The following is a 13,080-nucleotide window of genomic DNA, read 5'->3' as shown; positions in this document are numbered from 1 at the left end:
TTAAATCAGAATAGTTTGAGACCGGCTACTATGTACTGATCAAGTAACTGCAGCTTTATCGCTTATATATATACAGTCAGAGTCCAGTTCGTTTTTATAAAATGTGATTTATTAAACAACATACATGAAATACTGCATTCCTCTTGGAAAGTGACATACTGTTCCCTTGGCCCCTTTACAACAGTATTGTCATCAGTGTGCTCTTTAACTAGGATGAGCTGCTACAGTGTTGTCAGCTACACAATGTACCAGCTGACTGTTCCCTCTGGGAATGCTAAAAGTGGAAAACCAGACTGCACACTTGTGCTAGCTAATGTTGCCATCAACTCAATGTAGGACTCTGCCAATCAAGTCTTTTCACCAGCATTAACCCTTAACTCACTGATAAAACTCCAGGCCAGATGTGTCTTAACGTCGAGTCTGATTCACCACATGGTCAGTTTATTGCGTTTTTGACTGATGTCTGAGAAAACAATCTCGGATTTCCAACATAATAGTCACTAGTTTACTCTATAGCCAGCAGAAACTCAGTTATTGTGATTTTATATCATTACTGAACAGTGTAGTGTTGCATAACACACATTTACACATCTATTGATAGTTATGCAATGCATTGGAAGATTTTTAGCAAGTAGTGTACATGCTGTGAACACATTTTCCAATTCAAACAATTCCAATGTGGCCTTTTTTGAGGGCACAATATAGTCCATTGATTTTGCACACAGAATTGAAACTCCAGAATGTCATTAAAGTAAATGTAGTGCACTATAGCAATAAGGAGTGCTTTGGACACAGCCCAGGTGTGTGTAGTGATGAAAAGCAAAAATCCAGACGAGTCATCAGGAAGTCAGTAACACTGGCAGAATATTGCTTAACTGGTCCGTGTGCTTTTCAGTTCACTTGACAGACATGACCTTAGAATACTTGAGTGCTCTCTTATGAGTGGAGGCTGGTACATCCAAAATATAGGAGTTGTACATGCTTCCTCTGCAGACAGCAATGAGAAGAACTTTGAGGAAGGAAGACCTTTTTATGTTTCTTTGTAAAAACCTTGATCTGTGTTACGCAAAGTGAATTTTCTGGTTGAAGGAGGCAGTGTAAAGGAAGCAATGTGTTTGATTTACAAAGTAAACAAACAGGTTATGAATGGGAATATTGCAGTTGGACAGAAGTCATTTCTTGATCACTTCCTCTTTGAGCTTGTCAGCTATATGTTTTCTCTTCTGTAGCTTCTTCTTCTCCTCAGCAGATATCTCCTGTGGATCAAGACCAGACCAGGCAGTACAGTCAACAACTGGGCAAAATTTCAAAGGAGTGAAAAAGCAGTGGGAAAGACTACTAAGCGGACGAAACAAAAACAGCTGATGTTTTACATGGTTTCTAAAGTGGTATCATAATTAAATATTTATAAAGCTTTATACATCTGAAGAGGAAGTGTTGAAACATAAAAATGCTAGATTTCAATTCAAACCCCAAGGCATACAAATAGTGAGGTGGGAATGAATCTGCGGTGTAAATGACATCTCATTCCCCACAGTTAGTTTGCTTTATAAACAATTAACTGGCAGAAACGAGCTCAGACTGCAGTGTATTCCTTTTTCTGCGCTTGAGGGGCTTGAGGACTTTCAGTAAGTTTCTGTGAGACCATACGACAGAGACAGCGGGGAGGGAGTACTACGCAGCAAAACCTTAGCAACATACTAGGGATGAATGAGTACATGTGTTCACATCAGGCAGAGGCAGCTGATGGATCACCTTCTGTTTGGTGGAGTTAGCAGAGTGTTGTGCTGGAGGAGGAGTAGGAGATGTAAGAGGAGGTGGAGGGGTACAGGCCCCATTCCTCTGGGACTGCCCCACTGCCTCCTGACAGTCCCGGACAGATTACAGACAGGGGGAAGTGAAGAACAAGAATGCAATCAATAAGAATGGTTCAAAGAAAAAGAAAGAAGAGGAAAATGTGGGTTAAAGAAAATCCAGTGAAATTAAGGATGTTGTTTTTGAATTAAAAGATTTAAAAAAAAAATAAAAAAAGAAGTAGAAAAGTATGGATCAAGTCTAAATGATTAGGTCCTGGCACCATTACTTACTGCGATTACTGAGAGACACAACTCAGTCAGTGTTAAAATGCAACTGTCTAATTTGTATAACTTCTATTCATAACTTTAATGGTCAAGATGAGGAAATAGTGAGTAGTTTACATCTGACATAAATATAATCAGGCCAGCAAAATGAATTTTTTTTTCCATATTAAGCCATGTTCTTCCACTGGCCAAAGTGACCCTGACCTCTTGTGATGAGAGGTGTAGTTACCGGGGTGCTGGTTGGTGTCTCCTCTCGTGTAGGTGTCTCCTCTGGTGTGGTTGTCTGCTTGGGTTTCTGCTGGTCTTTTTTCAGTGCATGCAGCTTGTCTCGCTGCTGACGCAGATATGCCACCCTCTGCTGGAGCTGCTCCTGCTGAGACACTGATAACTCCTGGAGGGAAGTGGAGTTGAAGGTAAAACAGGAGGAGTGCAACTGAAACCATGCACAAGCAAGCATTATGAATTTTGCCATGTCAACTCTTTTTATGACAACTTTGTAAATGGTAAAAATGGAGGTATTGGTGGGGTTTCCTTTGAGTCTATTGTTGATGTTTTAGTTCACAACTAAATATACTCTATACTAGAAAAGAAAAACAACTGAGAATTATGGGGCAGTAATGGGCCTGCGAACCTGTACGCAGGATAAGCGGGTGATGATGGATGAATGGATGGGCAGTAAGGGGTGCCAGAAAGAAGAACAAACAAACAACAAAAACAAAAGTGTATTTATATGTTTTTAAAGTTTGAGTTTTCTAGAAACTCTTGAATTGTACTGCATGTGTATGTTAATTCAAATGCCATGATTGGATGAGCTGTTTTGATTAGTTATGATAAAGATGATTTAACCCCAGAGTTGATGCAGTGCAGTTTTTATATCAAATTCTATGGTTTTTATCTCTAACACAGCATTCATAATGTCAGAAGGTCATCTCTGCTGAGCACAAACTACAAAGCTGTTAAACTCCCCAGATTCCTGTACCATCGAGATTAAGTTTCATTATTTTCTACAGATCATCTCTAATGTGGTGGTGTGCACATTGAAAAGTATGAACTAGTCAGACACATTTCTTCACTGAATTTGGTCAACATCTTACTGTTAAACAAAATATAACACAACTGCTTAAACAAGGAGGAGGAACAACCTGCAACACAAAAAGCGGGCTAGAGACTAAAGTAGGAAAAAAACTTTGTTGTTCTGCAACATTTTGTCTCCGATGACAAACACTTTACAGGGACAGCCAGATTTAGCATGAGCACAATAAAGCCAATGAAGCATTCTGCATCTCACACATGATGTGCTGTATGTGGCAAGCTCAGACTCACAGTATATGGCTTAGAGAAGCCAGCCTCCCTGTGTGCCTCCTCCAGCAACGCCTCAGCTGCAGTCCGGCTGCTGCTGCTCTGCTCCTTGGCATCAGGACTGAGGCTGGCGGAGGGTTCACCAGACTTTACTGGAGCTCTCACTGCTGGAAGCACTCTGGACTCCATATCGTTACTGCCACAAGCTGAACACACACATATTCAAATTCAGCTTTCTCGGGATGGTTGTGTTAAAAAATTGTATAATATTATTTAAAAAATTGTGTGTTAATAGTAATATTAGTTAAAGAGGTCATATTATGCTAATCTTTTGGTTCAAAATCTTATTTAGGGGTTGTACCAGAACAGGTTTGCATGGTTTCAACACCATATTTTTGTCATACTGCACATTGCTGCAGCTCCTCTTTTCATCCTGTGTGTTGAACACTCCGTTTTAGCTATGGAGTGATGCATCTTGCAAGATATTTGTTGGGAGTTGCACATGCACATTTAAGGACTTCTAGCCAATCAGAAGCAGAGTAGAACGGGTCGTGAGAAGCCAGCTTCGGTTCAGCTGTATATTCCCTTACCAGCTTAGCAACGTGGACTGGAGCAAGAGTTTCAGAGTGGTGAGTTATTAATCTGTAACAAATGTATCTTTCATCCATAAAGTTTTAACTGAGCTCTGTCTTTACATCACAGTAACAACTTTATGTCCGTTGACTGCCTGGAGGGTAGCTAGTAGTGATGGGCAAATGAAGCTTTTGTGAAGCAGTGAACCATCTGAGCAATTGTTTCGAAAATGGGTTCATTACTCGAAGCTTCAGTTACAGTGACCTCTCCTGACGAAGTTCAAGGCTGCAGGCAAATTAGACTAACTGGTGGACAGGAGGCTTTTAATTACATAAATGCACGCCCCTCCATGAGCAGTGCTGGAAAAACTACTTTACTTTTACACATTAAGACTGAACATCATGTTCAAATAAAGATTGATGAATGCATGTATTTTGTTATTGAGGAAAGAGTGCTGGGAAATATGGCTGGATGTCCTTGTGTAACTATGACAGGGGGTGAATGTGTTAGATGGGGTGCACAAACACACTCAAAGCTTTCGAGACGATCGAGGCAGTGCCAGTGAATCACGTGAATGAACCGCGAACCAGTCGGTGATTCATTCAGTAAGTGAAGCAGTTGCTGCTTGGCACGTCACATGTCACATGACTTTTTTTCGCACCAAAGCAAGCTTTGAAGCAGTGGTTCAATAGGATTGTAGTCCAGGGGTTTGAAGCGTGTATCGAAGCTTCACTGCCATCACTAGTAGCTAGTGTTTGGAAGGGAGAGGAGAGGCAGCAGGCGGACATCTTGTCACTGTGTGCTACAGCTCAGTGTTTTTGAGGGTGTGTCGGACTAGCCGCTTGGCGAGCATTATGACACACATTTTGATGTGATGTGACAGGGATCAAAGGGGAAAGGCTGGACTACATACGGGCTGTTTTCAGGCAGTTCAGAGCAGTGTTTTCTATGGGAGATGGGAACTCCCTTTGGGGTGTGACTTTGGGCTTTTTCACCCTGCAAACCTATTACAGGCACAAAAAAGATATATAACTCAATAAAGGAGAGGGAAAAAGCAAAAAGAATAATATGACTTCTTTAAAGAATACTAGCAGTACAGGACTGCTCACATGGCTTACTTAGTAGAAAAACAACAAGAAACAATTTATCTCCAATTAATTTGTATCCAATTACTATCAAGTGGGGAATTTATCCTCACTTGATACATTGCCTGACAAACTATACTTTAGATCAAATGGCCACCAGTAAACCAGATAAGTGTGGTGGGGCATTTTAATAAAACAAAAACAAGAAGAGTTGGAGAGGTGGTGGTAAAGAGTTTGAAGCTTTTCTGAGTTACCTGGTGTGGGTGTAGACATGGAGCTGCTCTTAGCTGCACTTTTCACATCTCCAGGGGCTGCTGCCTTGCTCTCTTCGTTTCTCACAGGTTTGCTGTTGACCTGGAGGGAGGGAGTCACAGACATCAATACATGCTTACACTGCATCAAACGCAAACCCACTACTGCAACAAGCAAATGCCACTACAACACAACATAGAGTCAACTCAGCCTCTGATAGTTTAACTCTGACTGGTAACAAACCGGTGAGGGAACCTGTGGATAACTCAGTATGTGCTATTAAATGGGTTCTAAATATCTAAAAAACAATGTTTCACTTTAATTGTTAACAGTGTTAACATTCCCAGTCACCCTGCAGTCAGGAAACGTTTTTAATCTATTTATACCACATGAGCAACCTAATTTACAACAAAGCTGCTACGTGACAAACAGTAGCAGCAAGAGGTTATGAAACAGAAACACTATCTGCCATAAGGATGCACTGATACCTAGGTTTTGAATATTATGCCAACACTGGTGTCACATACAGTAGGGATGGCCTCGAAGCTTCTACAGATTATTTCATGGATGAATCGTTTAAGAAGTACTTTTGGTTGCCGGCGACCTCCCCCCATAATGGGTTCAGCTGTGTAAGTTGATAGATGACAGATATTTATTAGTCCTTTCGGAAATTCAGTGTCATACAGCAAACATCAGACCAACAACATCAACAGAACGACAACCAGACAACTGCTTTACCAACACAACCATCACCCGAGTGCTATACAAGTTATACTTGCAGCTCTCTCCGACACCCAGTTAACTCATGACTGTGACGTTACAGCCCAAACTCACAGCCCAATCAGGCGGAGAACAACAAACGCACGTGTATACATTTTCAGCTGAGGATTGTGGCTTACTCTGGCTAGCCTCCAACTCAACAATCAATCATGATTCCCTCAGCTTTGGCCTTAGCATGGAATAAATAACAAATTGGAGACTATAAATGAACATGGGGGTTTAAGGGGAAAATGTATGTTGGCAAGGCCATTAAGCTTAGCCTAGTTGTTGTGTCTCTCTCTCAACTCAACCGGTCGAGGCAGATAGCCACCCACCCTGAGTCTAGGTTCTGCTTAAGGTTTCTGCCTGTTAAAAGTTTTTTTTTCCCAACAAGTGCCTGCTCATGGTGGGAACTGCTGGGTCTGTGTAAAGAATATTATAAAGAGTACGGTATAGACATGCTCTATATAAAGAGTGCCCTGAGATTACTTGTGTTATGATTTGGCGCTGTATAAATAAAACTGAAAAGTTCAACAAAGGCAACACAGTGATGCTGCAGGTTTTACAGATGGCTGGTTCACAGGTGTTATTTGGTCTTATTTAGCTAATACAGCTCATGATGCCTCACCTTGGCAGTGTTGCTTTGTTGGCTGGGAGCAGAGGTGGTATTCTGGGCTTCACAGCTCTCTGCCATTGGCTTATCAGAGGAGCTGCTGGAGGTGGAACCACCCTCTTCCTCTAATAGCAGCCTCCTGGACATTTCCTCATCATACTCTTCCTTTGACTTTCTGAAGACAAATTATCAGAAGAGAAAAAGAAAGTGTCAAGTTTTATTACAGTTCAGTGTTAGATTTGTCTGAATTATCACCATGCATAAATTAGTCTAGACAAAAATAATTTATTTTGCAATGCTTGAAATACCTGAACTGGTCCTGCTACAGAGCGGGAGTATGTTTAGCATCCCAGCGTGATAAGAGCCTAGTTTATCTATAGTTAAGCAGATTCTATTGTCCATTTAATCTTTGGCTAACGGCAACCCCAGCCATAGCCTCTTCGCACTGCTGCCGTCTGTGGCAAGAGATACAGATTCCAGAGCAGCTTTTTTCCCCCAGTCTCAGAGACTCCTAAATTCATCCTCAGCACTCCAACATGTAAAATTGTTTTATTTCTATGATTTGTTATCTATCCACCCATCTACTGTATATGCATGTTGTATATGTTTGCTTTTGTGAGTAGCATAAAGGGAGCTACAACTTCATCTCGTTATACAACCCTAAATAAATCTACCTTGTACAAATGGACTAGAAACTGGAATCAGATACCAGCGTCAGGGATTCCCACATGCTAACCAGGCTATGCCCTGGCTTGCTCATCACAGAGATCACTATGGCACCAGACAGATCCTTTAATTTGATTTACTTAAAAACTTAAATTGCCTTAGAGGAGACTTCTGCAAAGCACTTACCCGTAGGTATACAATACAGATAGAGAGAGATATCATTTAAAAGAGCAAGTAAAGAATGGTCTACATTTACACATTTTATGCACAAGATCAGCATGTCATCATGATAGGTATTCAGCAAAATTAAGCAAGATTTTACATAGAACAAAGAAATTATCCATGCATGATAATTATTCTCAGTGATGGTGATATATATTGTAGTAGTGTCATGTAAATGTATCAATATGTCCAAAATTGAAAGTATAGTTACATTTCAGCATTTTGATCATATTCATTCCAGCTGTGACAAAAATCCTTTTAAGATTTTTATAGCATCCAAACACTGTTTTGATAGTGAAGCTAAAGATAGAAAGAAAAAGGCGGGGGGGGGGGGGGGGGGGGGGGGGGGGGGGCTGGATTTGAGTCATTGGTACAAAAGGAAGTACATCTTCATTATTTAAAAAATTTACCAAAGGCTCTTCTTTCAGTGAATTAAGTTAATGCACGGGGTTTAAGTTATGTCTGTATAAAATGCAGACTTGAAACTTGAGAAGCTTGAGACTGGTAATCCAACTCCTTCACAGTAAACATTTAGTTGCCTATAAATCAGGGACTAAGGAAAACAATTCCTTCATGGTACTTTTAAGGAAGCCAGTTGCAGAAAAGCATTGTATCGACAGAATATCTGGAAGGGTGGAATTGCAGGGTAATGCAGTGCTGATAAGCAGCCTTGGCATCCTGGTAAGATAAATGGGATAAAAATAAATAAAATTCTCAGTTGCTTGTTTAGTGTCAATCCCTCCAACCTAAATTAGCTGGACCCTAAGGAGCTTAACTGTGGTCCCATTAGACTCAGTGGCCAGGCTGCCACTAGCAAAATCCCATTAGAGAGCAGTGGCAGGAGTGTCTAGAAACCTGTGCACATAAATAAAGGCCTACATTTCACATACATTGTCCATGACAGCAGTCTAACAAAGCTCATTTTTGCCAACAATAACAGAGTAAAAAAATCAACCCACATGAGAATAAGATATATGATACTGCCCAATGAGATATTGTGATAACGGTATTGAGTGAAGTTATTGTGCACCCCTAAATTCGGGGATCATATTTATTTGATTCTACCTTTGTATTGTCCATGCATGCTCAATTTTAACTTCACTTCAAGACCTGGGGAGGGCAGTCAACTGTGTGTGTGTGTGTGTGTGTGTGTGTGTGTGTGTGTGTGTGTGTGTGTGTGTGTGTGTGTGTGTGTGTGTGTGTGTTTGTGTTTGTGTGTGTGAGATTGTCTGTGAGTGATTGAGAGAGTCACAGAGAATAGGATAAGGAGAGACTAGTGACTTACTTGAGAACCTCCTGCAGGATTTTCATCTCTTGCTGCTGCAACTCTGTCATCACGTCCATACCATCAGTCAGACACTCTGGGAGGGCCCCTACACACACACACACACACACATATTACTTGCAGCTATATCAGTGGTGTTTTACTGTTTGTGGGGGTGTGTGGATCCTGCCTACCGTTCCTTTCTTTAATGACTCTGAGGGCTTGAAGCTGCAGCTCCATATTTTTGTGGACCATCAGTGAGCGAAACAGCTGAAAGTCATCTGCAGCCAGAACAGGCTGGAACACCGACTGAAAAACAAAAACAACTATATCTATGAAGATGAAAAATAACTGTGCCCCAAGATAATAATGAATGAATGCATGTAACGCAAATAATGCATCACAACTCGGCAGGGAGAAGCATTTATGACTGTAGAGAATAGGTCAGTATACACATCTATAGAAACCCAGTAAATGAGTGCTGATGTACTCTGAACATAGTGTTTTAAACATCATTCTCTAAATTAAAAATCTGTTTATTTAAATATCACATAGTCTTTTGGTAACTAGTTTATCCAGTAGACTGAGCCTTACTCTTGCACAGAAAAACAATCAAGACATTGACACATTTGAAAACCTTTGGCAGCCATTAGACAGGCTAGAAATTAGAAAATCTGATATGCTTGATTTTGAGTCAGCATTTCAAAAAAGGTTCTCCATTATTTAAAAAAAATGTGCAAATTGTGTGCTTGAATTTTCCAGAAACAGGTATCTGGCTACATGAGCGTAGCTAACCATAAACAATAAAACATAATCAATGTAGGGTTTAGGCTATTCTTGTTATTCTCTGTTAGCCACTTGTAGATCAGGACAGGTTTGTAGGCACTCAAGTCCTTCCAAAAACAGGGCATATACAGGAATCCTGAAGTAAAACTCAATACTTTTTAAGACCATTTCAACATATTTGACGACTGCCACGCCACTTTGACAGCAACACACATTTAAAAGGGGCATTGTGGAGTTTTTAAAAGAATTTAAATATATTTATAACATTTTTATTGAGTATGTGTGACCAGGTTGTAACCTCACCTAACAATTGAGGAATTCAACAACTTTCTCAGTTGCCTCTAACAGCCTGTTTAGGCCTGCGTTTTTCTATGTGAAGGACTGGTCGGATTTCCTGCGAAAATCCATTGTCTTATACATAGGCTATGATGTTTATGTGCGCAATATTACTGCAATTCTACATTTCTACAATTCTTCTACATGTATTTATGTTGACTTTATGTTTATCTACGTGTAGCACCTCATCACCACAGAAAATTCCTCATATGTGTAAAACACTACTTGGCAATAAAGCTCCTTCTGATTCTGATTCAAAACATGTGAAACACAGTGTGAATTTGTATTTTAGTTGGTTCAAACTAGATAATGTTAGCTTGCCTGCAAACGCCGACCAGTTGATAACTACCTGACATAGTTGTAACTTACTTTCAGGCATAAATATGTAAAGGGTATACTGTTGGTTGCAATCTGAAACCTTACTGCTAGAAGCCACTAAAAACTACACAGCGCATCTTTAACTTACATTTACTATATTAGATTTTGAGACTGTAAAACTAAACAAGATAACTTTGTGATAACTTTCATCGACCACTGTATCAATACAACATAATTCAAATAGGCCAGATGGAAACAAAGCCGAAGAGAATAAATTGAGCGATGGATAACGTTGGTATTGTAGGCAGTGTAGCACAGACATTTGTGATCAACAGCTTCTGTCTGCATCCTAAATCTGATTTGTGTAAAACAGATTTTTAAAACAGATCTTTTGTAAAACAGATGTAAAAACAGAACAAGGTCAACATGTTGCTCTCAGGAGGAGGAGGAGGAGGAGGAGGAGGAGGAGGAGGAGGAGGAGGAGGAGGAGGAGGAGGAGGAGGAGGAGGAGGCGGCTAGAAGCAGCACATATTGGCACAATGGCATCCTGGCTCTGGCTAAATCTACATCTGTCAACTACAGTGGCCCTATCCACACCCTGGAAGAGGAGCTAGTATGAATGAGTGTATTAGTATAATATTATAACATTATATTAAAAGTATATTGTAAATATAATAGTAAACTATAAACTATAATATTAGTTCCAGTTACAGCTGTTTCATTTTGGGGTTGTTTTTTATTCATTAACTTTGTGCAAGAAAAACATCTGAAAAGTTTGATGTAGCACATCAGACTTTTTTTATGTCCCGCTCCCTCCTGGTTGTGATTGATCTGTTCACGAAAAGTGACACTGACGAGCGCATCAGCTTTATGAAAAGTTGTGTTTCAATAAAAAGGCACAGATGTAGCTAAATAGCCAGCTAAATACAAAGTTCAAAAAATATTTTTGTCTTATACTGACTTCATGTAGGCCTTCATTTCAGCTTCTGTCTGAAACAAGCTGTTGATGCTCTTGTCTCTTTAAGGCCCTCCCTCTCAAAGCCCACAGTCTTCTGATTGGCCAACACCTGAAGCGTGTCACCAGGCTGTTTTTGTCGCCGAGTGGTACAGACTGACAGACATAGCTCTGTGGAGCAAATGACCATATACGGAATACCTGCTCCGTCTAGCTCCGTGTGTCCTCAAGCAGAGCCGAAAAAGCTGTTTATAACAGAGCGTTCAGATCAGGAGGAAATATGAGGTTTTGGCCAACAGGGATTTCTTTTAAATACTTTACCCACATTATTTGAAGCTTTGACTCTGTTTAAAGCATAATAGGTCTCCTTTAAGACATTTTAAGACTTTTTAATGGCCTTAATTTTTGCAAAATTTATTTATTACCTTTTAAGACTTTTTAAGACCCCGCGGACACCCTGAAAAATTAAGCTGTTTATAAACAGAGTGGCACTTAGGCCTAATATATCGCATCAGCTTCCTGTCTATAGGTAAAGCTCTGTCATCCATCTAGGCTAATGCTGGGCAAATCTTTCTGACCAACTTAAACACACGATCAGAGTACTTTGTACAACCGGGTCACCAGCTTCTCAGTCTCCATGCGGTTTCTCTCTTTAACCTCCTCACCATTTCCCTTTGTCAGCCTCTCTTATCTTACACTGTTTCTGTCTGAAGCCCTACAGTACATCCTGTAGGTTTGGGCTATCCTATTTTGTTTTCTTTACCTTCTTGTAAATTTTTCTTTGATGAAACAATTCAACAAAAAAAGGTGCTGTCAACTATTTTGCAGCAACTGGTCTTTTGTTTGCTACAATCAGAATCAGAAGGAGCTTTATTGCCAAGTACTGTTTTACACATACGAGGAATTTGCTGTGGTGATAAGGTGCTACACGCAGACAAACATACAGTCAACATAAATAAATGTAGAAATATATAACTATGGAATGGAAGAACAATGTTGCAGATATAGACATGTGCATTATTCTGGGTCTGTGCCATGCAGAAGTAACGCAACGGAAGAGAATATTGTGTATATATAAATATATAAACTGACACATAAATATATACAACAACAAAGATCAACAAACATGAGACAGGAGGCCATTGCCTAGACATTGCTACATAAACCAAACCAGTCCAAGCCCTAAAACAAACATGTGCTCATGCTTTGTAGTACAAAGATTTCTAGCATAAGTGTAGAACTAGTTATATTCAGCATTAGAACTACTGAAGCTGCTGCATTGTATTATCTTGATATATAATATAATAATAATAATAATAATCCTTATTTGTAGAGCACTTTTCAAAAACAAGTTACAAAGTGCTTTAACAAGTGTAAAGAGTAATACAAAAAAAGATAAGAGCATGAAAATTTAATATAAAATTAGTAAAATACAATAAAATAAAAGGGATAAAATAAAGTCAAATAAGATCGGGAAAAGCTCTCCTATAAAAGTATGTTTTAAGAAGGGACTTAAAAGAGTTCACTGACTCAGCCGACCTGATTTCCTCGGGCAGGCTGTTCCAGAGCCTCGGGGCCCTGACAGCAAACGCTCTGTCCCCTTTAGTTTTCAGTTGAGACTCTGGAACAGACAACAGACCTCTGCCCGAGGATCTCAAGGTACGTGCTGGTGCGTATGGGACTAAAAGGTCAGAAATATAACAAGGTGAGAGGCCATGAAGAGCTTTAAAAGTGATCAATAGAATTTTAAAGTCAATTCTAAAACATACTGGGAGCCAGTGTAATGAAGCTAAAATAGGAGTAATGTGGTCATATTTCTTTGTTCTGGTTAAAAGCCTGGCAGCTGAGTTCTGGACAGTCTGGAGTCGATC

The 13,080-nt window shown here is 39.9% G+C and overlaps 1 protein-coding gene across 3 annotated transcripts in view; it reads right to left on the bottom strand.

The window, feature by feature from the left end:
- Positions 1-87: 87 nt before the first annotated feature.
- Positions 88-13,080, bottom strand: part of cfap36 (cilia and flagella associated protein 36) — a 17,535-nt gene continuing 4,542 nt past the window's right edge. The window contains exons 4-11 of one of the 3 annotated variants that reach the window (XM_046071318.1): positions 9,009-9,123; positions 8,836-8,923; positions 6,678-6,837; positions 5,293-5,392; positions 3,405-3,586; positions 2,311-2,472; positions 1,756-1,863; positions 88-1,256 (exon numbers count right to left, since the gene is read on the bottom strand). In XM_046071318.1, coding sequence (XP_045927274.1) covers positions 1,173-1,256; positions 1,756-1,863; positions 2,311-2,472; positions 3,405-3,586; positions 5,293-5,392; positions 6,678-6,837; positions 8,836-8,923; positions 9,009-9,123 — 999 coding nt within the window. In that variant the 3' untranslated portion in view covers positions 88-1,172. Of the gene's footprint in view, positions 1,257-1,755; positions 1,864-2,285; positions 2,473-3,404; positions 3,587-5,292; positions 5,393-6,677; positions 6,838-8,835; positions 8,924-9,008; positions 9,124-13,080 lie in introns of all 3 variants that reach the window. The other 2 variants (XM_046071320.1, XM_046071319.1) reach the window with 2 other exon arrangements.

The sequence above is a fragment of the Micropterus dolomieu genome, linkage group LG15, assembly GCF_021292245.1.
Source record: "Micropterus dolomieu isolate WLL.071019.BEF.003 ecotype Adirondacks linkage group LG15, ASM2129224v1, whole genome shotgun sequence".
NCBI lineage: Eukaryota > Metazoa > Chordata > Actinopteri > Centrarchiformes > Centrarchidae > Micropterus > Micropterus dolomieu.
Note: the sequence above shows the minus strand (reverse complement) of the source record. Positions and strands in the feature narration are given on the sequence as shown.